Source organism: Pseudopipra pipra, chromosome 3, assembly GCF_036250125.1.
Source record: "Pseudopipra pipra isolate bDixPip1 chromosome 3, bDixPip1.hap1, whole genome shotgun sequence".
NCBI lineage: Eukaryota > Metazoa > Chordata > Aves > Passeriformes > Pipridae > Pseudopipra > Pseudopipra pipra.
Genome location: NC_087551.1, coordinates 92,259,532 through 92,286,859, shown reverse-complemented (window position 1 = coordinate 92,286,859; position 27,328 = coordinate 92,259,532). Strand labels below are relative to the sequence as shown.

The following is a 27,328-nucleotide window of genomic DNA, read 5'->3' as shown; positions in this document are numbered from 1 at the left end:
GAATGTCATTAATTAGGATAATGTGATTTGGATAGGTCCACTTTAGGAAAAACTGGTCACGATTACATTGACTACATGAACTGTAGGATCCCAGGAGGAAAAACTGTCAGGGAAAGAAAAGGAGAAGATATAATATTGACTGTATTAATGAAATTGTGTCAGTTAATAACTCTGAAAGTGTCATAATTTTTTATGAAGCAGTGACAATAATTCATAAATTCTTATTGATTTTGACTTATAGTCAAAATAGTGATACGTCTCAGATTCATGAGTAGATTCCCATTTATTTTCTTTAAAGATTAGTTTCTGAAAGCAGATAATGGCAATAGTATTTGTTCTTCTGCTAATCCTTTTCACTTATAATGCCCAGCACAAAGGGGTTCTGTTCTATGATTGAGAATACAGGGCTATCATCTAAAGCATAATTTTTCCTTCCAGTCTGTTGATCCATGAACCAACTCTTGCTCTGAGCCACGAAGGAACATAAAATGCACCCCAGATCAGTCTGACAACCTTTTTTGCACAATACATTTCTGCTTTAATTTTGTTCAACCAAATGTAACATCTACAATTTCGTGCTATATTGTGAAAAACTGATAGATATCAGAACTGCAATGCCCATGTTGTTTATGATGTTAATTCTACCCTCTTATCTTAATTCTTTCATTTTATCCTGGATGGATAGAATCCAAGTCCTTTAGTCTGTAATGTCTTAATTCTCCTCATGATATATTCTGAAATCATGTGCTACAGTTGTGTAGTTCTGGAAACTCCTACATTCTTATTGTCTGCTGATGCCCATTCTACCACTTCATTTACTGTTTATTTCCTAGTAATTTACAGTCTTCTCCTTTTCTTATCTCACTTCAGTAGGCAATTAAATATTCAATTTTTAGTGTTAGTTATTTATGGTTAGTTATAAACTATTGTTAGTCAGGATTCAATTCGAGATTCAGGCAGGTGTGATATGCTAGATATCCAAACTCTCATCACAGAGATGGTGATATATTCAACAAAGTCAGTGGAGACAGGAGGGCAACTCAGCTACAACTGTTTGTAGGTCCATTAGTTTCCCCTACAGAGGTATTTGGTGCTACTGGCTGTGGAAAGAGTTGTGTCTCCAAAAAGATGGGAATGTCTCATGTCTGCTGTCATGTCTACTGTCATGTCTGCCAGAAACATGTGAATGTCTCAGGCACCCTAAGGCATCTCAAACAGCCCCAGGCACCTGCATTTAAGCAAGTGAATGTATCCCAATATACTCTGTTAGCTACTGTGGGACACATACATTTAGATATCTTAATCTTGAACTAAATCCCACAGTTTTTACTACCAAGAAAAAGACAAATTCTTATTCGAGTTCTGACATTAACATTTACATAAAGGATAATAATGTCAACGTGCTTCTTGAATCTCAGAAGAGACCAGTGTCGTGGTTTAGGAATGGTATTCCCCAATTTAGTGTTCCCACTGAAACACTCCAAACCAGGTGCCGTTCCATCACTCCCACTCCCCCTCTCCCTCCCCATCATCCCCAACATCAGGCTGGAGAGGAGGATTGAAGGCACAGAAGGTAAAAATGATGGGCTGAGATAAGAACAATTTACAGGAAACAGCAACGAGAGAAGAGACTGAATAGTCACAGCAACAATAATAATGACAAGGGCTACAAGAAAGAGGCAAACTATTCACATGAAACCCCTCCAACAACTCCCTCCACCACACTACTTGACTTGGAAGAGAGCCCTTCCCCCATTCCTGAAAAATGGTGTGAGGTGGTATAGAATAACCTCTGGGTCCTGGCCAAGCCCCCTCCTGGCTACTGCAAAAACTAATCCTGTCCTGGACAACTGGTAAAACAGTAGCACACTGTATTAACTATGTTTTGGAAAACGTTGTAAAGAAACTATTATATATTCTATTTTTCCACAGTACACAAAAGCAAAAATTTGCATTGATTAATAATATCCTTTTACTACTATTACGTTTTATAATCTGTGCAGATCTTTCAGTGCGTGGCAGTGGTATGGGTTTCAGTTTTAAACCACAATGCCTTATTTAACTCCTTCAGGATCATGCTTTTTTTTTTTTTTTTTAATTTTGGTTTTGAAGATTTTGAGGGACCAATCAACACTTTCTCTGAGCTGCTACTCTGCAGGGAAAATGGTCTGGAATGCTATCATTTTTCACAGTTGCTATCATTAATACGCCAGGTTACTTTTTACTCTCATAGTGTCTTCCATGAGGTCTCTTTTTTAATTTATTAATGAATAAACTTTTGCAACTAATGTCTGTTTTAAATATAGAATAAATAAAGAGGTAAAATCTGAAAGATCACTCAGATTCAGGAAAAGATATTTGTACAGAGTTACATGTATGTAGGAAAACATATAGGATGTGAACTACATTGAAACAGTCTCATTTTCTGTATTATTGAAATAAGATACTATCCAGTTTCCATTCAGTCTAGTAGATGGGTAAGACTTTTAGGATGTTAACATTTCATCTGGATTTATTTTCAGATTGTTAAATATTATCTGACCATTTCCCTCCATCTTTGCTCATATTTCAAGGAGTAGTATTTATAACAGCAAGTAATATGGTAGTTAAAATTCAAACTGAATTTAATATTATTCATTTAGACTATTTATTTCTTTATAACTCAAAAAACTCACCCTCAGATGCCCAGCTCAGCAATAGAAAGGATATTTAGAGATTTGTTTCCTCTGAGGAATCTAAAGTTAAGCTTAAAGTGGAAGCTGTGCTTGGATGCCATAATATATTTCATAGGTGCAACTAAGGGATACAATGCAGAATAAATTCATTCTTTATAGACAGAAAAAGGGAAAAAGAGAAACTGAAAAGATCAAATGTGATACTTATGATGAGAAATGTATTTTAGAAAATTGAGAAATCTGTTTTAGAAAATACGTTCTCCTTTCCTAAAGATGCTACTGCAGAAACACTTTCCTCTTAGGAGTTTTTTGAAAGAATGGCTTCTTCTTAAGAAGGTATATTTCTATGAATGAACCAAGAAATCCCAAGAAATATTCTTGATGGAGATGGCATTCATTCCCAGAGGCAAGATGTTAAATCAAACTGACATGTGGCTACAAACACTGCATCATTGAATAATATATAAGTGTTGTTCACAAAAGACAGCTGTTTCCATTACAACTGAGTGCTCTTCCACACTGAGAGAAGTACGTTAGCCTGGAAGAATTGAGAGTTGGTGAATTTCAGCCAGTCTTTGGAACAAGTGTGAAGTGCCAAGTTTTAGGAAAGCTTTGATAAACAGACCTAGGACATTATGCCACAGTTGCTACCAGTAAAGCTCAGCATCTATGGAGATGGCAATCTGACCCACATTTTCTGCTAAATCCTGTTCCTGACTCATGGCTGGTTCCTAACCTGTTCCTAACCGCAAGGCTGGTTTTGACCAGTAAACAGTAACTCAAACCTACTATGTCCTCTTTAGTCTGCAACCATTAAAAAATTGGCAAAACAAATTGCTCCATCACAACCTATGAACTGTTAAACAAAATCTAGAAATTGAATACAAAATATAGTAATTCATAAAACCGTAGACTAACTGAGTCTGGAATTTGTTTCTTCCAACCCTCTGATTCCTAAATTGTCGGGGCCATCTTAGATAAAGTTGCTTAAATCACTGAATACTTTAGATTAGAAGGGATCTCAGAAGGTCATCTAGTTCAACCCTCCAGCTCGAAGCAGAGCTATCTACATAGTTCAGGTTCATGGGACTTCTCAGTTTGAGTTTTGGATACTTCTGAGGACAGATATTCCACAGCCTCTCACTTAGGCAGTAGTGCCTAAACACTCTTGTAAAATACCTTTTTTTCTTATGTCTAGTTGCAATATTCCTAGCTGAAAACTGTGAAAATCTTCTAGCCATTGTCTGTGCATGGTTGTCTCAGACCAAGTGATGCACTTCACTTGTGAGAGGCAACAATATACTTTACTGATATAAGGTACTGAGTCAACAAAGTTCAATAGTAAATGTGACAGTGGTTTAGCTAGATTCGATGGCAAGGTACACTTGATTTTTGCTGCATAGATGATGGGGTCAGACGAAACTCTTAGGGAGACTCTCCCATTGATTCACAAGGTTCAAAAAGGACCCCCTCGCTTTCTAAATTCCTTCTTGGAGAGGAGCCTTGGTGAGGCTGGATCCACTCCTAGTCCCAGACCTGACAAATGGTCTAAAGGATTATATACACACCATCAGTCCTTTATACCACTTAGCTAAGATTTCAAAATTTAACACGCTATGAATCCCTTACTGAGAATCTGTTGTGTTAAGGAATCTCTCAACTTTCAGGAGTAACCCTGGGAGGCATCTCTACTCAAGAGTAGATACTGGTGTGCAGCTTCACAGAATGACAGAATCACAAAATATGCTGAGTTGGAAGGGACCCACAAGGATTATTGAGTCCAACCCTTAACCCTGCACAGGACCATCCCCAAGAGTCATGCCATGTCCCTGAGAGTATCGTCCAAACACCTCTTGAACTCTGGCAGGCTTGGTGCTGTGACCACTTCCCTGGGAGCCAGTTCCAATGCCCAAACACCCTCTGGGTGAAGAACCTTTTTCCAATATCCAACCTAAACCTCACCTGACACAACTTCAGGCCATTCCCTTGGCTTCTGTCACTGTTCACCACAGAGAAGAGATCAGTGCCTGCCCCTCCTCTTCCCCTCATGAGGAAGTTAGACTGCAATGAGGTCTCCCCTCGGTCTCCTCTTCTCCAGGCTGAACAGACCAAGTGACCTCAGCTGTTCCTCATACGGCTTCCCCTCAAGGCCCTTCACCATCTTCATTGCCCTCCTTTGGACACTCTTTAATAGCTTAATATCTTTCTTATATTGCCATGCCCAAAACTGCACACAATATTCAAGGTGAGGCCACCCCAGTGCAGAGCAGAGCGGGACAATCACCTCCGACGACCGGCTGGCAATGTTTTGCCTGATGCACCCCAGGACACAAATTACATGAGAAGCAAAAAACTTAACTAGCAAATAAGGGATTAAGTACTAATCGGTGAAAAAACTATGTAATGTGTAATCAATGAATGCTGATGGCTTTGTTTGTTAAAATGTGTAAATAATATAAAGTTTTCATGATTGGGGAGCTACCCTTTTGTGGATTACCACCTAGATCCCTACTTTGTCAAACTAGAATAAACAGAATTATCTTGCCTCAGTGTGTGAATTGACACTGGCTGCCAGGGCACTGCTGACTCATATTCAACTTGCCATCGACCAGGACCCCCATGTCCCTTTCCACAGCACTGCTTTCCAGCATCTCATTTCCCACCCTGTATGTACAGCCAGGGTTGTCCCATCCCAGGTGCAGAATCCAGCACTTTCCCTTATTGAACTTTATATGGTTGGTGATTACCCAATTCTCTAATTTGTCAAGATCTCTCTGCAGGGCCTCCCTGCCTTTGAGGCAGTCAACAACTCCCTCAAAGTTGTATCATCTGAAAACTTGCTTAGTATCCCTCCCAGTCCTGTGTCCCAGTTGTTTATGAAGATGTTGAAGAGCACAGGACCTAAGATGGAGCCCTGAGGTTCTTTACTAGTGACAGGTCACCAGTCTGATGTTACCCCATTCACTGTTACCCTCTGTGCTTGACCCATGAGCCTAGTTGCTTTACCACCACATGATGTATTTATCCAGCTGTGCACTGGACATTTTGTCCAGAAGGATACTTTGAGAGACAGTATCAAAAGCTTTACTGAAATCCAAAAAGATGATATCAACTGGCTTCCTTTGATTAACTAGATTGGTTAGCTTGTTATAAAAGGAAATCAGGTTTGATAAGCAGGACTTTCCTCTCATGAAGCTATGCTGGCTGTGACCAATGACCTGTGCTGTGCAGGGAAGCTCACTGGTCCATGGGCTGTCCACTATTAATAGAATAAGATGATATACTTTAAGTCTTATTTGCATGCCAATAAGACATCTGGATCTCTGTTCTAGACCCTGTTGTCATCTGTCCCCCAAAGTCCAGAGTAAGCTGGATGCAGCCATCACAACCACCTCTGGTGGTTATGGTTCAAGTGGGGGATGTGGAAGGAGGGCAGGGGGGCACCACCACAATATATCCGGAGAGTCTGCTCTATCTTTTCTATACCCACCTGTGCTGGTGTAAAGGTAAACCAGCAGGGGAAATGAACTCAACTCGAAAGAGAGATTATAAGTCAGAATAACAATTTAATAAAATAATACAATAAGTACAATTATACAGACCAACAATTGGTTTTAACCCACAAAACCCAAATATATAACCCAGCACCTTGGGGCATGAACAGAGTGGTGTTCTTTGGGCCCCCTGAGTATTAGAGTATTTGAGGAGTGCCCATAGGCATTGATTACTGAGTAAGCAGCTCTTCTTTCTAAACTGTAAATAAAACACATATGCCAAGTAACTAGGTATCAGACTCTGATGGAACAAAACCTAGGAAATTAAATTCATGGATATGTTATAGTCAAGATAATAAAAGGATCTTTTTCCATTTTGGTTTCTAAGTTTTCTTCCATTTAGAAACATTTCTGAAAATAGATAAATTCCAATCAGTGTGTGAAACTAGATACTGACTCTTTTAGAATATAACAGGTGTTATAAAAACATTTAATCACAGAAATATGCATCTGAGAGAACTGGTCATCATTCTACTCAAACAAGTGGGAGAAATAAAGCATACAGAATGCAGGAATACATGAATAAAAATTCAAGACAATTTTACTTTGTCTTTAAGACTGAAATATTGGACTTTCACACTGCAGCTGATGTAAATTTCTTTAGTAAAATGGTCATGAGGAAAAAAGTAAATCTGAATCTGACATGAAATCTGATAGACTATGATATATCTGTTTTTTAAATTTGTGATCATGACAGACTGTATCTAAAATATATTTGTCAAAGAGATATCAAAGATTATTAATAATTCTTGAACTTTCACTTGGTTATTAAACCAAAAAGCATCATAAGGCCCTTTAAAAAACAACAATTACATTCCATGGTCATTATGACCAACATTGTTTTTATGATTCCTTATGTTTAATGAGCAGTAGCTACAATTTGTGCTTGCAGCTGTAACTCACACTTTGCCTCTGTTCTAGTCACCCATTTGTCTTTTCTTTTTCTCTTTAGCTGAAAGTGCAGGTATTCCATGTAAATGAGAGTTCACTGTTAAGCAAGGAGAGTTGATGCCACTGTGGCTGTTCAAATACAATTATGATGGAAAAATCTTCCCATTCCTGGTGTGGGATTTTTCAACATATTTTTGTTGCTTTTCTTTCAAAGTGAACAGTGCACTGGAAATACAGCTCTCATGTGGTGTTGGTGGGATATACACTGATAAACACCCTGCTAATGGCATTGGATATATCCTAGGATTAACTTTACACTGTGGGAAACACATCTTTGTTTTTCTGTTTATTTGTGCCCTTTTATAGGCACCCAAGCATCATGAACTGTGAATAATAACTAGACAAGCATTCGTTGTATAAATTCAAAACAACACAGAGCTCTTTAAGCATCCAGTAAACATACCATAGCTACCAAGGTGTGCAATGCAACTTTTGCTTGTTGAAATACATCCGGATGATAAGGTTGGAACTTTTTCTGCCCTATATATAAAGTGAGGCCTAGAAGTCAGAATACTATGTGGTTCAACTACAATGACACAACTGTGAATGTTCTCTCACCTCGCAGGTGGGGACAATCTCTCATGTGGTTTCAAGGATATTCCCACCAAATTTAGCATGTCCTCAAAATGTCAAAAGCAGCAAGTAAGTTTAGAGGTCACCCCCCCACACACACACTGTGGAATAAAACAGATTAGGCTGTCAGCAATTCAATTTGAGCTAAGAAAAACTGGGAACATTTTCAGTCCCCACTCACCAGCTATTTCTGTAAAAGTGTTGGATGAGATCCTTAAAAAAATGTTCATAGGGATCTTCAGCTAAGTTGAAGAAATGTGTTCACATTAATTTCAATACTCCTGCAGAGTTCAATTCAGCTGGAAAGCCCCCCAGAGGAGAGATTTCATCAATGAAAACAGGTTTTTGGAAGGACAAATTAAAACTACACTTACATTAAGTTTTTGTAATCCCTAATGGCAATTTGACTTGTGGTTAGTGGGGTACTTATCTTCATTTTCATCATCATCAGAGTTTGTTAGTCATGCCTTGTTCTGATACTGATAATTAGGACAACTAAGACAAGCTCTTCTCCCCTGATTATTTGTTGCATCAAAGTACCATTCTTTCCTAACAGGTGGGGGTCATTACCTGACAAAAAAGGACAGAAACAGAAGTTTTGGGTAAGTGAATCCTTAGGACTGTGTTTTGAGGCAGAAAAAAAGATCTTTACAACACAGATCATCTAAAAGCTAATTCTTTACTTTCATTCACTTTCTCTGCATCTATTTTTTTTCCTTCACCTTAAAGTGTCCTGCATAATTCTATTCCCTCTATGGCAACTTCTATCATGCTGACCCTTGAACTATAGTATCATCTATCTCTATTTCAAAGCCTGTTTCATCCCACCTATATCTGTGTTTTTTCCTGCACTGTCTTTTCTGTTTCAATGTTATTAAATTTTTCCATGAAGAGTCTGTTCTTTTTGATGTCTACAAATGAGACTGAATAAAAGTAATCAACAATATTTGTTAAAAAATTTACAAAAAGACAAATTGTCTATTTAAACAATGTTAGTAATTGCTGTCCAGCTATCAGGAAAAAAACCCAAAACCAAAACCAACCAACCAAAGAACATTTCCTTTAAGCCATTTAGAGTAAGTCAAATTTAATCACTTGGATTAACAGCTCATCTCATTATTCCTGTGTTCATCAAAAGTAATTTGGAGTTTACATAGCTGATGGCAGAGCTTATGGTAGTAGTTTCACTGGCAAAAAATACTGAGAACTTCTGGCTTCATCAGAAACTAAATTTCTCAATATGTCAATAGCTACCTCAATGAAACTTTATTAAGTTATCTTTTTTTTATATCTTTGGTTTCTCTTTAAGAGATTAGTTGTAATTGGTATTGCAACTATTATTGTTTCAATGTCCTCTTTCAGCAGCCAATAGTCAAATTTTTGTCTCATAATTTCTGCTTCAATTTATCAAACTTTCTCATAGAAATAATATTCTCTTTTTATTAACTCTGATTTCAGAACAGAAACTTTGATCAAAGCAAAATGGAACAAATTACTAGATATCAGAAAAAGATGCATGCTGATTTTCAGAGCACCAAATCTGAGAAACTCGGTTTCTTAAAAAGGAAACTAACACAAAAATTGATTTTGTATTTTACACTTCGCATTTTTAAATACTACTTTAAAATTAAAGCTGATAAGTTTTTTTTCTGCTTTGTTTACTTTTAGATCGCTGCAAATTCCTGGGGAAAATCTTGGGGAGAAAATGGTTATTTTAGGATTCTACGTGGACAAAATGAGTGCGATATTGAGAAGCTGATTTTAGCTACTTTGGGAGAGCCATAGTCTATCTGTACCAAACACTGATGTATCTATTCTTTCCATTGTTGCAAGTTGAGTCTTCCTAGAGAAATAAAATGTCTTCTCTGTAAGTTACCTTTCTATTAGCCCTCATTAGGTCTTCCTGACATGAACACACTGCAGACACCACATCATGCTGTTGCTAATCCTGATTTGCTTGCAAGATCTTCCTAAAATCTGGGCTCTAATGTTAAGTTTCTTCAGTGAGGAAAAAGTGCAAAACTACTCTCCTAGATTTCTTTCTGATCAAATGATCATCTTGGCTTAAACAAAACACCCCATGCAAGTGAAACAAATCCCATCATATCGAAGCAATTGAATGGTTTGAAAAGTGATGTTGCTCTACCCACCCTCTCAGATTAACCTTCTGTGACTATACCTTTAGGTTGTTATGTATATGGGATATGCCATTTTTTTATTATTCCAAGTGTATAAAAATGAGCATCTGGCATACTGATGGTGTGCCAGCTTTGTGGATTCATCACCTAGCACCCACCTCTGTGAAGATATCAAATAAACAAATCATGTTTATTGACCTTGACTCTGTGTTGGATCAGCTTCTTGCCCAGAGGTTGAAAGAACCCATATTTGGGACAATACTCTGACTGATGTATATGCTCAGTGCCCATTCCATACTCTCTCAGTATCATAAAGCTGCCATTTGTAGATATGCAACAGTACCTGGAATTTAACAAATCTGCATCTGGAAGACAATTTGCTCTTTAAAAACAACCTTGATTCTGTGGCAGCTATTAGGATACTATTCAGAGCACAAGTGAAGGGTCTTCTGCCAGTGCAGGTCTTCTCACAGTGTTGAAGAGACACTGGGGCCTTGGAGCCACCAGTGGCTCTGCCTCACACAGACTACCTGAAGACAGATTTTTAAATATCAGAAGGGCTTTGATTTTTTCTAGTTCACTATTTGGTTGGAGTGTGAGGAAACTTGTTCTTCATCAAGATGCCACCTCTCTCATTTCTCTTCTTTTTTTTTTTGATCTCTTCATCACTAATACTCAGCTATGCCTGCTAGCATGGACTAAAAGTGTCATCTAGCCTAGAGATTCTTCCTGAATGAATATAAAGGAATAATATGTGGCTCAGGTTAATTTAATAGAGAGCTCATCAGCTTTAAAAAACTAATATTACTGATGGTCCCTGGGAAATGCAGAAAGGAAGGGAAATTCCAGGAAGGGAAGGCAGTGCAGGAATAACCTTTGTGTTTGTGACACAGAGGAAATGTCTTTTTCCATAAAATCAGGAAGGTAACATTTTTATAGCAAGCAAAAAAAATAAATCTCCACTCAGATTACACATGTCGTGTTAAAAACATGCTATATGAAGTTTTGAATAGCTGTCAGTTTAATGGAGAAATGTTAAATCTGGGTCTATCTAGAGGAATGTATGTCCTGCAACCTGGGACCTGATGGTACGCTAGCTAATGTAAAACTTTCTGTCTAAATTCCTATATATTGAGAAACAGTTTCAGACAGAACTCTGAATAGAAAGAGCTATGAACTTGGAGAGAGTTTGAATCTTCCCAATATTAACTGAGCAGAACAGGTGTCTTTTGCAGTTTGTATTGATCAACCAGGGCTTTCCTACAATCAGATCCTAAATGTTACTGATAGTATCTAATAGATGACAACTGTTAAAACCATTTGAAATGCCTTTAAGTGAAATTAATTTTAAAATTGAAATAGCTAACTAGCCAATAAAGGAACCCAGTTATTTTCACACTATTTTTATATTTTTGCTATCCTATTATTATAGAAACATTGTCTATTTGTTAAATGATAGTAAATCTCACTTCAAAGATTTCCACAGAAAGCACTATCAATACCCATTAATATTCTGAGTGAGTAGTTTTGTTTAGATAGGGGTGCATGGTAATTGCTGAATTTCTGAAGGCAATTGATCTGCTGAGGGGACTGAATCACCAGCAACTGGCTCTACACCTGGCCCCAGTAAGAGATTCTGAGAGCGCTGAAAGGCATAGAAAACTCCTCTCCACCTTACTAGCAATCACTGCACACAACTTGGCAAGACCAGCTTTCTCCAGCTGAGTGATGAGTTTGCTTATCACCATTAGGAAGTCTGAAAAATTGGTGACACTTGCCAAATAGGGATTTTAATTTCATTTTTCTATTTCAGAATCAATAATTTTACACTGTAATCCTCAGTGATTTAGAGTTCTTGGAGTACTTGAAGCCATGGACTGCCTCAGGCTCTATATGAAACATATTAGGATTACCTGGAGGTTTCACTCAGCAGGATAATTTTCTGCTCCAGCTGGTAAATGAGCCTAACAGAGATGAGGCTCCGCTAGACCTGCCGGGTCCTGCACTTTGGCCACAACAACCCCATGCAGCCCTACAGGCTGGGCACAGAGTAGCTGGAGAGCAGCCAGGCAGAAAGGGACCTGGGAGTTTGGATTGACAGGAAGCTGAACATGAGCCAGCAGTGTGCCCAGGTGGCCAAGAAGGCCAATGGTATCCTGGCCTGTATCAGGAACAGTGTGGCCAGCACTGGGAAGGGAAGTGATTCTCCCAGTACTCAGCACTGGTGAGGCCACACCTCGAGTCCTGTGTCCAGTTCTGGGCCCCTCAGTTCAGGAAGGATATTGAGGTGCTGGAGCAGGTCCAGAGAAGAGCAACAAGGCTGGTGAAGTCCTATGAGAAGATGCTGAGGGAGCTGGGGTTGTTTAGTCTGGAGAAGAGGAGGCTCAGGGGAGACCTCATCACTCTCTACAACTACCTGAAAGGAGGTTGTAGCCAGGTGGGGATCAGTCTCTTCTCCCAGGCAACCAGCAGTTGGATGAGAGGGCACAATCTTAAACTCTGCCAGGGAAAGTTTAGGTTGGATATTAGGAAGAAATTTTTTATGGAGAGAGTAATCAGATATTGGAATGGGCTGCCCAGGGAGGTGGTGGATTCACCGTCCCTGGAGGTTTTTAAGATGAGACTGGATGCGGCACTTAGTGCCATGGTCTCGTAACCATGGCAATGTTGGATCAAGGGTTGGACTTGATGATCTTGGAGGTCTTTTCCAACCTGGTTGATTCTATGATTTCCATTGCAAAACTCTGAAGACTATCCTCTTTTATTTCCCTCTGTAGTAAAACCAGCATAAAAGCCCCAGTTTAATGCATTACATCTATCAGATCATGATACACAGCACAATGTTTTATCAAGGAAAAATTTCAGGAAACTTATGAGTAAAAGACAAATATTTAGCCCTAGTGTGCTGTACTGTCATAGTGTGAAGGACTCATGTGATGGTCCAAATTCATCAGTAATATTGCTATTGAATATAAGGGTAATACTGTTATCACTTATAGAATCACAGGATCATTTAGATCAGAAAAGACCTTTAAGATCACCAAGTCCAACTGTTAACCTAATACTGACAACTCCCTAACTGCCAAATCCTTAAGTGCCACATCTACAGGTTATTTAAATACTTCCAGGGATGGTGACTCAACCAAAGGTTTCCCTGGGCAGGGAAACCTTTCTGTGAAAGGTCTTGAGAAACCTTTCAGTGACAAAATTATTCCTAATATCCAATCTAAACCTCCCCTGGCACAACTTGAGGTCATTTCTGCTTGTCCTATCACTTCTTCTTTGGGAGAAAAGACCAAGCCCCACCTTGTGATGAAGTGCCCCTTGAGCCTCCTTTTCTTCAGGCTAAACGACCCCAATTTCCTCAGCCTCATAAGACTTGTACTCCAGCCAAAGGACTTCTCTTCATCAAGAAACTTGCAAGCAGTGAAACTGGAAAATCAAAGTTTTAGAACCTGCATATATCTTCTTTTTCACTCTACACAAGAAGTTTTTTAAAGGTATTCTACACTCCTAGCTAGCATGATCCACAGCCTGTGAAAAACCGTATTAAAAATGTGACCTCAATAGAACCCAAACTGCTGAAGTTTTTGGAAATCCTGACATCAGAAGAAAGAGTAGAAAAAGATGGAAGAGAAGAAGTGGTTTAATAATTCTTCCCAGTTTCCACCAGGTCTGGATGTAAAAACTAATTGTCTTGGAAAAACTCAGCAAGTTTTGCTGTGTTTCAGCTCATTCTAAAGCAAAAATTAAGGCCATACTTACAGATTTTTCAACAAGTCTGGGCCAAACTTTGACAAAGCCCAAGCAATAATATGTTTCTACTGGAACCTGGATTACACATAATCTTGTAATGGTTCTATTCCACCCAGTCTGGTGTGAAACTCACCCCTGTTTTTACACTGATTTTCTTCTTGGAAAACTATCCAAAACCAAAATGAACTGTAACAGGAGATTATCACAGCTGCATTGAAGGAATGCAGCAGAATTAAATTAAAAAAAAAAAAAAGGAAAAAGAAAAAAGTGCAGCATCCTTGATGTCCAGCGAATATAGATCCTACCAAATTTTATGCAACACTGCTACAAGCAAAAAATACTACTGCACCATGGTGGTGGCTGCCCTAGTGACATTTCCAAGGTAAATAATTATGTAGTGATTCATCAAATAAAAAAAGATAGAGGGAAAAAGTACAACTAATCATTAATTTTTCCAAACCCTGAAGAATTAATAATTCCGTTAAACAGGAGAACCTCCTGCTATAAGTGAAGTTTGGAGGAACAGATGGCATTTCACTAATTGGCTAATTTTAATGTGGATTTTCAGAGAAGCTGTTCTGATGCTTCTCTGTCTCTTCATGCTGTGCTCCTTCTTAATGTGTTTGCATTTCTTGTATTACCTTTCTCATTACTGCCACGCTCATGTTTGGGACACTGAAAGTGATATTTAAATAAGGTTGCAGGCAAGCCATCTGTGTGCATTTGAAAAATTGTGCTCTCATAAGTTTCCATGGTGTTTTGGAAATACTGCTGGAATTTACTTCAGGAGAGTAGAGGAACAAGTAATTCCTGTGTACTGAATTTTCTCAATGGACAGACCACCCAAGTGTTAATAGCAGAAAGGGAAATAATATAAATGAGCAAAACAGAAGATTTTATTTCAGTTCTGATTCTATTTCACTCTTCTTTCGTAGAATCATAAAAGTTGGAAGAGACTTTTACGATCATCAAGTCCGACTGCCAATCCAGCACTACCACTGTAACCCCTAAAACACATCACCCAGAGACAGATGCATACACCTCCAGGGATGGTGACCCCACCACCTCCCTGGACAACCTATTCCAATGCCTGACCACCCTAACACTGAAAATTTTTTTCTGACATCTAATCTGAATCTCTTGTCTCAGATTAGGGCCATTTCCTCAATTCCTCTCACTGCAGGCACAGCAGAAGAGACCAACCTTTCAGGTAGCTGTAGAGAAAGATGAGCTCCCCACCGAGCCTCCTCTTCTCAAGACTAAACAAACCCAGTTTCCTCAGCTGTTCCTCATAGGACATGTTTTCCAGGCCCTTCACACACCTTTTTGCGCTTTGCTGAACACCCTCCAGCACCTCAATGTCCTTTTTTAAGTGAGAGACCCAGAACTGAATGCAATACTCAAGGGGTGGCCTCACTGAATATGGGGAATGATCACTTCCCTAGTTCAGCTGGCCACACTATTTCTAATACAGGCCAAGATGCAATTGGCCTTCTTGGCTACCTGGCACGCTGCTGTCTCACATTGAGCTGGCTGTCAACCAGCAGCCCCAAGTTCCTTTCTTTCTTGAGCCACTCCTCCCTCAACGTGTAGCACTGCATGGGGTTGCTGTGAGCCAAGTGCAGGACAAGGCACTTCCCCTTATTGAACCTCATGCAGTTGGCCCATTGATTGAGCCTGTCCAGGTCTCTCTGTAGTTCCTTGCTATCCTCCAGCAGATCGATATTCTCACCCAATTTAGTGTCATCTGCAAGTTTACTGGGGTGAACTCAATCCCCACGTCTAGACCATCAATAAAGATGCTAAACAGGACTGGCCCCAAAACTGAGACATGGGGAACACCTCTAGCGACTGGTCGCCAACTGGATTTAGCTCCATTCATCACAACTCTCTGGGCACAACCATCCAGATAGTCTTTTACCCACTGAAGAGTCCATCCATCGAAGCCATGAGCACCCAATTTTTCTAGGAGGATGCTGTGGGAGACAGTGCCTTACTGAAGTCTAGACAGGCAACATCACAGCCTTCCTCTTATCCACTAAGCAGGTCACTTTGTCATAGATGGAGATCAGGTTGGTCAAGAATGATCTGCCTTTCATGAAACCATGCTGGCTGATCCTACATGTGCTGTGTAATGGCACTCAGGATGACCTCTTCCCTAACCTTGCCCACAACTGAGATTAGGCTGACAGGCCTGTAGTTCCCTGGATCATCCTTCTGACCCTTCTTGTGTTACGCTTGCTAAATTCCAGTCAGCTGGAACTTCTCCAGTTAACTAGGACTGCTGGTAGATGATTGAGACTGGTTTGGCAAGTTCTTTCACTATTTCCCTTATTACTCTGGGATGATTCCCATCAGGGCCCATAAACTTTCAGCTGTGTGCCAGCTTCCCTTCCATGCATGGCAATGATGCTCAGTCCTCTCTGGGGGATTCTGCTGACTCAATGTGTAGCTCTAACAGCATAGGTTTTTCTGTCAGGGTCTCACCCTAAAAAAGAGTTAAACTGTTAGTCATTGGAAGATAGATTTTGAGAAATTGGACATAGAGAAAAAAGATGTTAAGAAAAGCCTTTGGTGCCTGTAAGCACATGCTGATGTTGGTAAAGCAAGGTGATGAAAGAGTCCAGGATGATGACCCAGAACAGTATCATGCATGTGTGACTTTTTACTTACAAATTCCTCTGTGTGAGATACCTTGAATTTTCACATGTGTAAGCAAAACTCCAGGGAGAGTTAACGGATCTCTGAATGCATGGATCTGTGTGTCTGGATATATACAGAGACTTTTTTTCTCCATAGCATTGTCTTGGCTCTAGAGCTCTTCTGCAGGAGAGCTTCAAATTACAATGACAGGTAATTCAGGTGGTCAGGGTGCTCAGAACTGGACAAATCTCAGGGACAAGAATGAAGTTTTCTTTCTAAAGGCAGGTTGCTCAGTTAGTCTAAAGACCATTAAGGTATCTGACTTGAACACTTGAACACTGACTGTGTTCAAGATAGGACTGTGTAATCGCTCTTTCCTGTAATTTTTTAAATTATTATACATTATACAAGAATTAATTTGTAACCAAAAAGCAAGAACTTTAACTTTTCTTAGCACACAGAAAGCTCTGCAAAAGCATCACACACTTCAGTATCGGTGATGATGATCTAATTCATAAAGGAGGAGAAAAGGACAGGGAACAAGGAGGCAATTCTGGTGGAGGTCCCGCAGCCCTGTCAGACACAGAACCTGGTAGCACACCATACAAAAATAGTACTAGTATCAGAAATTATACTACTTCACACCAAACCTGCTCCTGAGAAAGTAAACTGAGGAGTAAGAACTGCCTTCAGATGGTTTATTTCTAAAACATCTAAATATTTCTTAAACTCACTGCTGGGTTTGAACAGTGAAACCTGTGAAATTATATATAAACCTGAATTTATATGAAAAACAGCAACATAATTCTGCTTGACAATAGGGCAGTCACATGAGTTTAGCTGTCTGGGAAGCTTTTGTTTCTGAGGACGGGGATTGTATCTTCTGGGTGTGGTCTCTGAAAGCCCTGTGATGTCACCAAGGAGTCCTTGTGACACCTGTGACAACAAGCCTTTTGGAGGCATAGGGCAGCCCTGAAGGGCCACAGTCCCTGGCCTCCTCTGTCGGGGACAGATGTATGTAGGTGGGGAGAAAAAGGACCCCCATCACACTGGGTGCCTTCTGAGGGCACAGAGAGAATTTGCTAGACAAGGATACTGGCAGGGCCTGGGGCACATCTGTGCCTCCTTGGGGAGTAGTGAACACCATCGGGGGGGCACTGGGCTTCTTTTGTCGAACCTCAGGGGACAAGGAGCCTAACCCAGGCAGGTCTGACAGCATTCAGTGCCAAACACTACAGGAGAAGCTAAGGAGGATGGATCACAATGTGGGCCAAACCCTGAGGGCTGAACAGGACTCCTCAGGGAGGAGCCAGCGCCGTCAGCGGGGGCGCCGAGTTGCTTTCGTTGAACCGCAGGGGACAAGGAGCAGATCCCCACCGAGGTCCTGCAGCATTTGGTGCCAAACACTGTGGGAGAAGCTAAGGAAGATGGAACGTGATGAGGGACAAGCCCTAAGACTTGAACGAGATGTCCCAACCTCCTCAGGGTGGAGTAAGCGCCGCCAGCGGGGCCACCAGGTTTCTTTCACTGAATCACAGGTGACAAGGTACTGAACCCCGTGGAGGTGCCACAGCCCTGCTGAGCACAGGGCCTTGTAGCACACCCTACCAAGAAGGGTACTACTGTATACTTTGTTATTAGTGTCAGGAATGATACTACTTTACACAAAAACAGCTCCTACTAAAAATTGCAAAAATAAAGTCAAATCTAATGCTCAAGATTGGGGCTAAGAATTTATTCTCCGTCACAAAATGCATCAGAAAATCCTAAAGAGACCTGTGCAAGGCCTTTTTAGATTAAGAGGATAACAGCTGTGAAACCTGAGTCCTGGTTTTGTCATCCTGTTTTATGTAACGTTTGTCTATAAAATGCATTACTGAACATTTTGTGTGGTCATGCCTTTGCTCCCTGTATTGCATTTCCACAGTATGATCAACTTTTTCTCCTTCCTGCCCTAGTACCAATGACCCCAATGGCTTATAAGAAATTCTCTTATCCTTCCACATCATCTGCTTTCTCATGCTTTACTCCAAATATCCCCCAGAATAACTTCTCCTGTTACTTACCACTCTTCTCACAAGGTGGCAGTGAAAAGTGAAGTAGATTTACAATTACTTTGTCTCAAAGGCACTGCCTTTAATGCCAATCCTAATCTAATGGTTGGTAGCAAGCCTCTGAAAACCTTATTTTCTTCTCCTTTTTCCTTAGAGTCTTTAAAAACAACCTCAAAGACTTCATAGAGAAATTTTTCCCCAGGACATGCCCTGTGCAGAGCCTCACATTTAATGCCCACACTGACAGTACCGGCTACAGGCTTTTCAGATCATGGCCAAAGACTACTGAAGTCACTGAAAAACAGTGGCGTATGAAGAACACTGTTACTTTCAAGTAAGACTGGTGCAAAGAGGAGCTTTCTCAAAAGACAGAGGTGATACAATACATTAATTATTGGATCAAGACAAACTGTATTCAATTTTTGTATTTAACTACAGTCGGCCTCTACTCTGTATACTCCTTGTGACACTACATGACTAGGACCACCACAGAACAGAAGCACTAAGACACTGCTGTGAAGGAATTCAGATGAAGATCAAACTGCTAACTTGCTGACTCACAGCACTGATGTGCAGCAAGTTACTAGAAGCTGTGGCCTGCCAACCAACTGGGAAATGTCCAGTCACCTGCAACACATGCTATGAAAACAGAACTAATGCTTTTAGAGAGATGTTTCACTTATCGCAGCCCTTATGCTTTTGTTTTTCTTATTAGTTTTCTGTGCAGTCCTGATGGAAAAAAAAAAAAGATTTGGAGGCTTCATGGATGCCTTCATGAGGCAAATCTGACTCTTCATGAACATACAGGACCATTCAAACCTTCCCATATCAGGCAACCTGGAGGTACTTTCTGAGCTTGCATGAGAGTGTTTTGAGTCACAGAACCACAGAACGAGTGAGGTGGGAAAGTACCTCCAGAGGTCATCTGGTCCAACCTTCCCTGCTCAAGCAAAATCACTGAGAGATGGTGGCCCAGGACCATAGCCACGCACCTTTTGAGTATCATCTCCAAGGAGGGAGACTCCACAAGCCCTGGACATCCTCTGCCAGTGCTTGGTCACTCTCACTGTAAAAAAAGGATTTTCTGATCTTCTGAGGGAAGCTTCCATGTTTCAGTTTATGCCCATTGTCGCAGGGCATAAACTGAAAAGAGCCCCTGAAAAGAGCCTGGCTTAGCCTCTGCACCTCTACTTCAGCTATTGATATATGTTGGAATAAATCCTCTCCAGAGTCTTTTCCAGGTTGAACAGCCTGGAGGAAACACTCTCAGCCCTTTCTTGTAGGAGATGCTCTACTCCCTTCATTGTCTTTGTGGACTTTTGCTGGCTGCTCTCCAGTTTGTCCACCTCTCCTTGTACTGGGGACTCCAGTAGTAGTTAGAGTACTCCAGGTACTCACCAGCACTAATCAGAGGGGCAGGATCACTTCCCTTGACCTGCAAAATCCACTGAGGAGTACAAAATGCCTTGAGATGGCTTATTTCTAAAACAGAACATAGTGCTGGTTATGAATGATGAAACCTGTGAATTTATATTAAAAATAGGGCCAAAAATATATTTTTTAATGTATCTTCTTGAATACAAAATACTTGACAACCTGTGGTGGTGTAATTTATTCACTAGCTTCCTTCTTGCTCTACAAATGCGTGCAGAACCCCAGAGAAGCAGTGCTGGCATACTGAGAAAGCACAAAAATTGTTCTCTGGCTAGATTTCCGTGAGACTGATGGCCAGACTGCAGACAAAGCTGAACTGGGAAAAAAAATTTTCTTTTTCTTTTTTTCTTTCTTTTTCTTTTTTCTTTTTTCTTTTTTTCTTTCTTTTTCTTTTTTTTTCTTTTTCTTTTTCTTTTTCTTTTTCTTTTTTTTTTCACATCTCTTTCTCCAAGCCCTTGAAACTTTTGTTTAGTGCTGCTCGGTACTCATGTTGTTCTGAAGGGATTCAGTTATATTGCCCGTGGTGAAAGCATTAAGGATGCTGTCAAGATACGGCCCTAGAGCAATGCCAGTCTGGGCAATAGTATTTGTTTTTATTCAGAGAGGTCAAGCTCTGTATCAGAAGCAGCTGTAGAAACCTTTGTAGTTAAGTGTACATCTACACATGTGACAGCTGTCTCCAGGGGACTGCTGTAAAGATGTGTGCAAGTCATTATCTGATCAAGGAAGTGAATGCCTCTGTTTCTGTCTCTTTTTTCTGGAAAAAAAATAGAATTCTTTGTCTCTGAATTTTATATCCATTAGAGGAGAATTTATCAACTGTCCATATGTGTATAGCATCTTTCAATTTTGCTGCAACTACTAAGAAAACATAATACTGCTGTGTCATGGTTTAACCCCAGACAGCAATTATGTACCATGCAGCCATTCACTTACCCTGCATCTTCCCCTCCCTCACATTGGTGGGATGGGGAGGAGAATCAGGAAAAGGTAAAACCCGTGGGTTGAGATAAGAACAGTTTAATAATTCAAATAATAATAACCACAACAATAATAACAATACTAATAGTAATGAAAACAGAGACAGCAAAAAAGAGAGAGAGGAATAAAACCCAATAAAGAGAAATGATGCACAGTGCAAGTGCTCACTACCTGCTGACCGATGCCCATCCAGTCCCTGAGCAGCAATCGGCACCTCCCAGCCAAGTCCCCTCAGTATATAGACAGAACGTGATGTTCCATGGTATGGAATATCCCTTTGTCCAGCTTGGATCAGGTATCATGGCTATGCTGCCTATCACCTTTTTGTGCAGCTCCTCATTGGCAAAGCATGGAGACGCTGAAATGTCCTTGACTTTATGCCAGCACTGCTCAGCAACAACTAAAGCGTCTGTGTGTTATCAACATCATTCTCACAATAAATCCAAAACATCCCAGAGGAAACCAGGACACACTATAACAGTATGGAACAAGTCATGTCAAATTGTAATTGCTGAAAAATAAAACTGTTCCTGACTCTTCACTGAACAAACAGTCTTCTCTGGATATCAGTATGCCTCCCTCAGGCTGACCTGCTCTCCTGTAATCCACTCCACTCCTCACAGGGTTAGGTAATTGGACAGAATTGTCAAAGATGCAGTAAAAATTTGGACCATTCTAAGAATGACATAAGGAAGGAAGCACCATTTTTTTCCCTGTTAATTTGATTTCCAGGGCTGATGTTCACCCTGAATAGGATGAGCCTTAGGTCAGAGCCTGAGCAAGGACCACTTAACCCTGGCTGGAGTGGAGTGTCCCTTTGAGTTGTAAGGGCTGGCTCCCCACTTCCTGTGTTTTGCACTGACCTAGGCTCCAGGTCTGTTGTGTTAAAGCACCTTTTGGAGTTTGGGGAGTGGTGCCTCTGGCAGTGTAGGCAGAGCTAAGAGACTGAGAGGCATCCCAAACCATATATCACATTGGTCAGGTCTTCTTTCTTTATTCAAATATACTTTCAAATCATCTGCTTTCAGCACACAGAGAAATGCTTTGTGAGTCATCAATTGTCCTTTTTTTCCCCACAAGGCTGTTTCTCTTGCTCCTGTATTCAGAAACAAATGGGCTGCCTGTAGTATAACTTTGTCATCATTGATATATTCAATACCAGACATGCGGGTAAGGTTTTTTGAAAGTGCTTAGGAAAGCTGTGAGTCAAGTTCTATTGATTCACAGGAAAGTTGGGTGAATTATATATGGGTGCTTATGAAAAGCCCACTTATGGACTAGAAAACTGATTTATGTTCATAAAACTCTACTCTTTGCAGACACAATATAACTTAAAAGAGCATCTTAATGGAGTCTAGCTAGAACCTGAAATCAATATTTCATTTCTCTTAAAGAGAGCCTTTGCTTTCTAAAAGATACAAAACATAGTGCCTAGAATAAGGAAGCAAGAGGTTCTACCTGATAATGTCATGCAATCCTTCATCCACTAGAATTACTGTGTGACACCACTCATTTTCTTTACTTTGCACTTTACAGTGTGCTTCCTTTTGATACCAACAAATTCCTGTTCATAATTAAGCACCTGATTTAAACTTAGAGGTACACAATTTTGTGTATTAATTTACCTACAGGTCCTTGTATTAACAGTGGAAATTTAGATTGGCTTGTTCTATGGTCAGCTTGATGTGTTCACCTCTTAGCTCTCCTGTGATCCATGAGAACAATTGTCATCTTCTACAGAAGATGGCAGGTAACCATGTATTTTGTATTCATGTGTGGAGGTGTATGCAAGACTGGTTAAAATGAGGAATAATAAAGGAAATGTGACCAATGCTTTGAACATTATTGTGCATATAAGACTCCTTGTGGATTAGGTATCATCTCACACTTTCTCTCTATTCCTATTTTGACTTGGCTAGGCATAGGAAACCCGTATGTCCTAGATTCTTCCCCCTTTTTACTATTCACCTTTACTTGCCAGATACATACTTCTTGAAATTATTATTGTGCCTGCTTTTAGAAATTCTTGTCCTAAGAAGGAGTGAGATTGATTTCAACATAAATGTAGTGTCCATCCATTTAAGCTTACTGTGAGTCTGGGAAAGAAGATGAACATGCATGCAAAATCCACAGTGATTTATAAAGTTCTGAGTGTGATCTGAGAGATTGGAATTGTTTATTATTTGAGCCTGAGGCACAAAAAATTGTTTAAGATTATAACCATTCAGAAAAAAATCTTTTCTTGCAGGATTTCATTTTTCAAGTGAAATGAAACTTTTCACAAAATGAACTGTATGGAATAAGTTACTAAAAAAAGAATAATATTTTCTGAGCCTGGAGTAGCATTTTGTTTCCTTTGCAATTTCTTATGTTAAATCCCATACATGCAATTCTCACAATGGTAACAGGATATGGGAATTTAACTTCCTTTTCCTTTTTTTCAATAAATAAAGCTCCTTACTTTAGGAGAGGTATAGAGAGTCCTTCAAAATGGTTAATACAGGCTTATTGATTACCAGTAAACATTGTAATATACCGATATCTTTCCAAACAGTTACTTATAGCTACATTTCTATTTCCTTTAGATTCCACAGAGGCACAGGCATTACATTTCAAGCTGTGATTTTTATTTTTAGAATGGCAGTAAGTTTCATTAGCAGTTTCTCCAGACTGGCTGTCATTCTGCCTGAGCTGAAAGGAACTGAACAAATGAAGTCATTCCACTCATTAGTTTCTTTACCTGTGCATCATTTAAAATGGTACTGGTTTGTTGAGCTTTATTTAGCTTGACTGCAGCTTGCACTCAATATAGCTGCAATGGGAAGAAAGGAATAAATGTAATGTTTCAAAATTAAAGCAGCATTCATCTGTTGCACGCTTTAGCAGCTACGTCTTGCTAAATCCTGCAGTTAAATAATTGTTATATATCAAAGATTCAAGAGATTAATGTAAATCATAAATAAATTATTAAAAAATTGGATTTTTTTTTTTAATTTCAAAGGCTTTTGGTTTACATACAGATCGTGTACTTTTTTAAATGTGAGCTCTGCAATCCCTTTAAAAATGGTAAAAATTACATGAAACCCTCCCATAGTCACTTGACTTCAAGAACATAAAACACTTGCTGCCTTCAGGATGTGAAATATAAAACTTAAAGATGTGTATCACATTTATTCCTTAGACTCAATAAAGAAAGCATTCTGAGTGTTAGTGAATTTGGTATGTTCATTAGGAAATACTGTAGTATGCTGTGGCAGCTTTAAGTTGACTTCTATTCAATAGTTCTTGGCATTTCCAGTTATTCTAGTATTAAGTGATTGAATAAACAAGAAACTACTTTTTATGGTTTTGCCTATTTTGAATGGTATCACATTACCTTTCTTCAAGGCCAGTTAAAGGTGACGCACCGCTATTAGGAGTTCTTATATGCTTATACCTAGTGGAAGTCTTCTTACTAGAATAGAAAAGGTCTTTTTTAACCACCATGATTATATCTTTCCTATAAAAATATAAAACACTTTCCTATAAAAGTATAATAATCACTTAGAGTTGGGAGTTTCATTCCCATCTCAGTGTAATAAAATTATCCCATGACAGCTGGCTTTAGGCGGCAAGCTGAGTTCCATTTCAATTTAGAAACTAAATATATAGTCCAGTTGTCAACCTGAAAACTTTGGAATTTGTCTCCATCAGTGCTGTTTGTGACACCCTGAGGAAGTTTCTGCATTTTTCTGCACTTTGGTTTCATATGTATAGAAAGAAATAGTTACATCTCTACCTCATGGTGAACAAATACATCTCAGGTTATAATCCTTGCCCATAATAACAGTCCTGGTTTATTTTGCAGAGGTAATATAAGTCTAAATGATTCTGCTGCCATCCAACTGAGCATAATTTTTCTCACTATTCTCACTTTGACAAAGTAGAAAAAAATACAGTAACATATATAAATCCAACACCTCTTACATCTAGTAAAGAGAAGTGTTTTTTATTTAGTATATATTTTAATATTAAACATTTGACACCTTACTTTCATCTTCAGTCAAGGTCTGACAATGCATACTTACAAAATATTCAACAGAATGAATGAAACAGGGAATTGCCAAAAGCAGCTAAGGGACTCTTTAAGATGTATATCCTTTAACTTTCAAAATTCTTAGTTAGGAACATAAATAGAAAGTTCTGGAACACAAGAATGTTTTATGAGAAAACTTGTACTGGTTCAAATGGATTTTGTCTCCGACAAAGGCAGTATTACGTGCTTTGGAGGAATATATAGCTATTTACACATTTTAGGTGAATATATTTTTGAGAATTTATTGACTAATATTTTTGGATATAGATATGGCTGTCTAAGAATTCTATAATCCCAAACAGATTTCTTAATTCTGTCTAATTAAATGTATCAAATTACCAACGGCCAAGTGTATAAACTTCAGAATATCTTGAAGATATTTAAAAGTTTTAATGAATATACCTTTGTAAGGTACAGAAAAATGAATGTTATTTTAAAAATGGAGGAAGAAAAGTGACTCATGTTCTGTCATACAGCAGTTTGGTAGAAAACAGAGGATTCTGCTGTATCGATATGGGCAAGTACACCATCAGTAGAACACCCCTGGAATTGATTTGGCAATTAGAAGAAAAATAGTCAGACCTCATCACGTATCTTTACCTTTATTAGGGCTGTGTTTTCTTAAATAGTCCTTCTCTAGAACACCATTCCTGTTGCAGATTTTACCTCGATTTCCTAAGGAATTAGTTTGAATCTTTCCTTAATAAGTTGTTGCTAGTTGTAGCCTAATTAAATGCTAGAAGACTCACAGAGAGTGTCATTAAATATGTAGGAACTTAATCTAGAGATGCAGGTACAGGCAAACCTTATTTTTCTCCCTGTTAGGGTTGAAGCACCCCTTAGTGCACAATGGATAAACCACACTGGGGGGAAACTACTAAAAATGCCTCAAGATCTTTCCCTGAGTATTTGCTGAACACAAATTTTAAGCACTCCTCCCCCAAAAAAACCCACCCCAAAACATCCAAAGAAATTAAATGTCCTTAATTCTACTGTTCACATCTAGTCCACCTGCACAGATACTTTTGTGAGGGAGCTCACTGAGGTTCTACCTGGCATCCTAGCATTTGCATTTAAACAATAAATCATGGCACAATAATTCTGTGGACAGAAGCCTGTTGGTGGGTTAAGCCCAATCAACTGCCTTGTTCCCTCTCATTTTACTGTTTCAATCACTTCCCATCCTACCAATCAGACATTTGAAGAAAAATCCCAGAGCTATTTTAGATACCTGATCAAAGTTATGTTCAGTAGACTTCTTTCAAATGTCATTTGCTTTTTCCAGCCATCCACATCTTCAGTCACTGTGTCCCTTCTGCAAGCTCTGTTAATCCATTTCCATACAGTTATCCTTCTTACTGCATTTTCCCCCAGTCTTCCCTAGCTCAGAATCCATCACATGGCTGTCAATCACTCTCTGCTAAGAAAATCCAATTGTGCAGCAAAAAAGTGCACCAGTGAATTGAACTGCTGATTGCAATAGTACTTATTTGGAACAATAGTATTTATTAAGGTTTATTCCTGTGTAAGAATCATTAACCTAGGGAGGCAGTTTTTAGAAGACTAACATAATGCACTGCTTGCTCATGCTCCGAGCTGCCTTCCCATGTTTCTTCTAAGGGAAAGTTAATTTGGATGTGTAGGTGTGAGGTTTCCAAATTGTGTACGGCAGATATGTGTTTGTATGTGGTACAGGCCAGTGTGGCTGGTGCACTTACCAGAGTGTCTCAACAGTGCTGCTGCTTCACCCTTAACAGTTGCCTCAGGTTTGAGAAAATTACTTGGATTTAGTACTTTGTAGTTTTTCTGGCATCTGAAAAGTAGATAGATCTGAACCATATGAGTGTGAAAGTACAGATGTCTCTCTTCCAGACTGTATCTGTTTCAGAAGTGTTTGGTTTTTTCTGAAAGACGTGACCAGGTGATAGATATTTCTAGTCACTGCATTTCCTTCTTTCATGTTCAGTGCTGAGTTGTGCTGTTGCACCTATTGCAATTTTTCTAAGGATCCCAAATGTTCAAGTGTCTATCCCTCTCTTGATGTTTGCCTCGGAACTATCCAGGCTAGTGACAGTGAGTGGAAGACTCCTCTTTTATACAGCACTCTGTTGCAAAGAGCTCCTAAACCAATCTGAGCATTCTGGCACACCCTGGCTGCTCTGAAGAGTACTACCTGGTAATGCGAGAACCTTTCACTTTCGATTATCCCAAAATCAGCGTCCTGCAAGCCTGTTTATGGCAAGTATAAAGGATGTAGTTGCAAAAAACTAAATACAGGCACCTACCTGAGTGGGAGACAGCAGCGCTTCTTTCCTCCACTCAGCTGGTGGCTCCCACTCCTAGGGCAGGGAGGAGGCGGGCTGCGGCGTGCTCTGAAGGCATGCTCTGTATGCCCAGCCAAGCTGCGCAGCCCGGCTCTGCCCACCTCCGGAAAGGTGACATCTCTGAGAGGTGCCGAGCCAGCCAGCAACATGATTACATGCTTCCTCACTGG

At 39.6% G+C, this 27,328-nt stretch overlaps 1 protein-coding gene and 2 long non-coding RNA genes across 3 annotated transcripts in view; 2 read left to right on the top strand and 1 right to left on the bottom strand.

Annotated features, from left to right (window-relative positions):
• TINAG (tubulointerstitial nephritis antigen) overlaps positions 1 to 10,094 on the top strand; it is a 45,562-nt gene extending 35,468 nt beyond the window's left edge. The window contains exons 10-11 of the mRNA XM_064650339.1: positions 8,310 to 8,355; positions 9,422 to 10,094. Of these exons, the coding sequence (XP_064506409.1) occupies positions 8,310 to 8,355; positions 9,422 to 9,538 (163 nt within the window). The 3' untranslated portion in view covers positions 9,539 to 10,094. The remainder of the gene's footprint in view (positions 1 to 8,309; positions 8,356 to 9,421) is intronic.
• The window catches only part of LOC135412012 (uncharacterized), a 175,828-nt gene extending 150,930 nt beyond the window's left edge, over positions 1 to 24,898 (bottom strand). Inside the window, exon 1 of the long non-coding RNA XR_010429459.1 lies at positions 20,931 to 24,898. This is a non-coding gene — a long non-coding RNA (uncharacterized LOC135412012). The remainder of the gene's footprint in view (positions 1 to 20,930) is intronic.
• Positions 18,148 to 27,328, top strand: part of LOC135412013 (uncharacterized) — a 30,493-nt gene continuing 21,312 nt past the window's right edge. The window contains exon 1 of the long non-coding RNA XR_010429461.1: positions 18,148 to 18,678. This is a non-coding gene — a long non-coding RNA (uncharacterized LOC135412013). The remainder of the gene's footprint in view (positions 18,679 to 27,328) is intronic.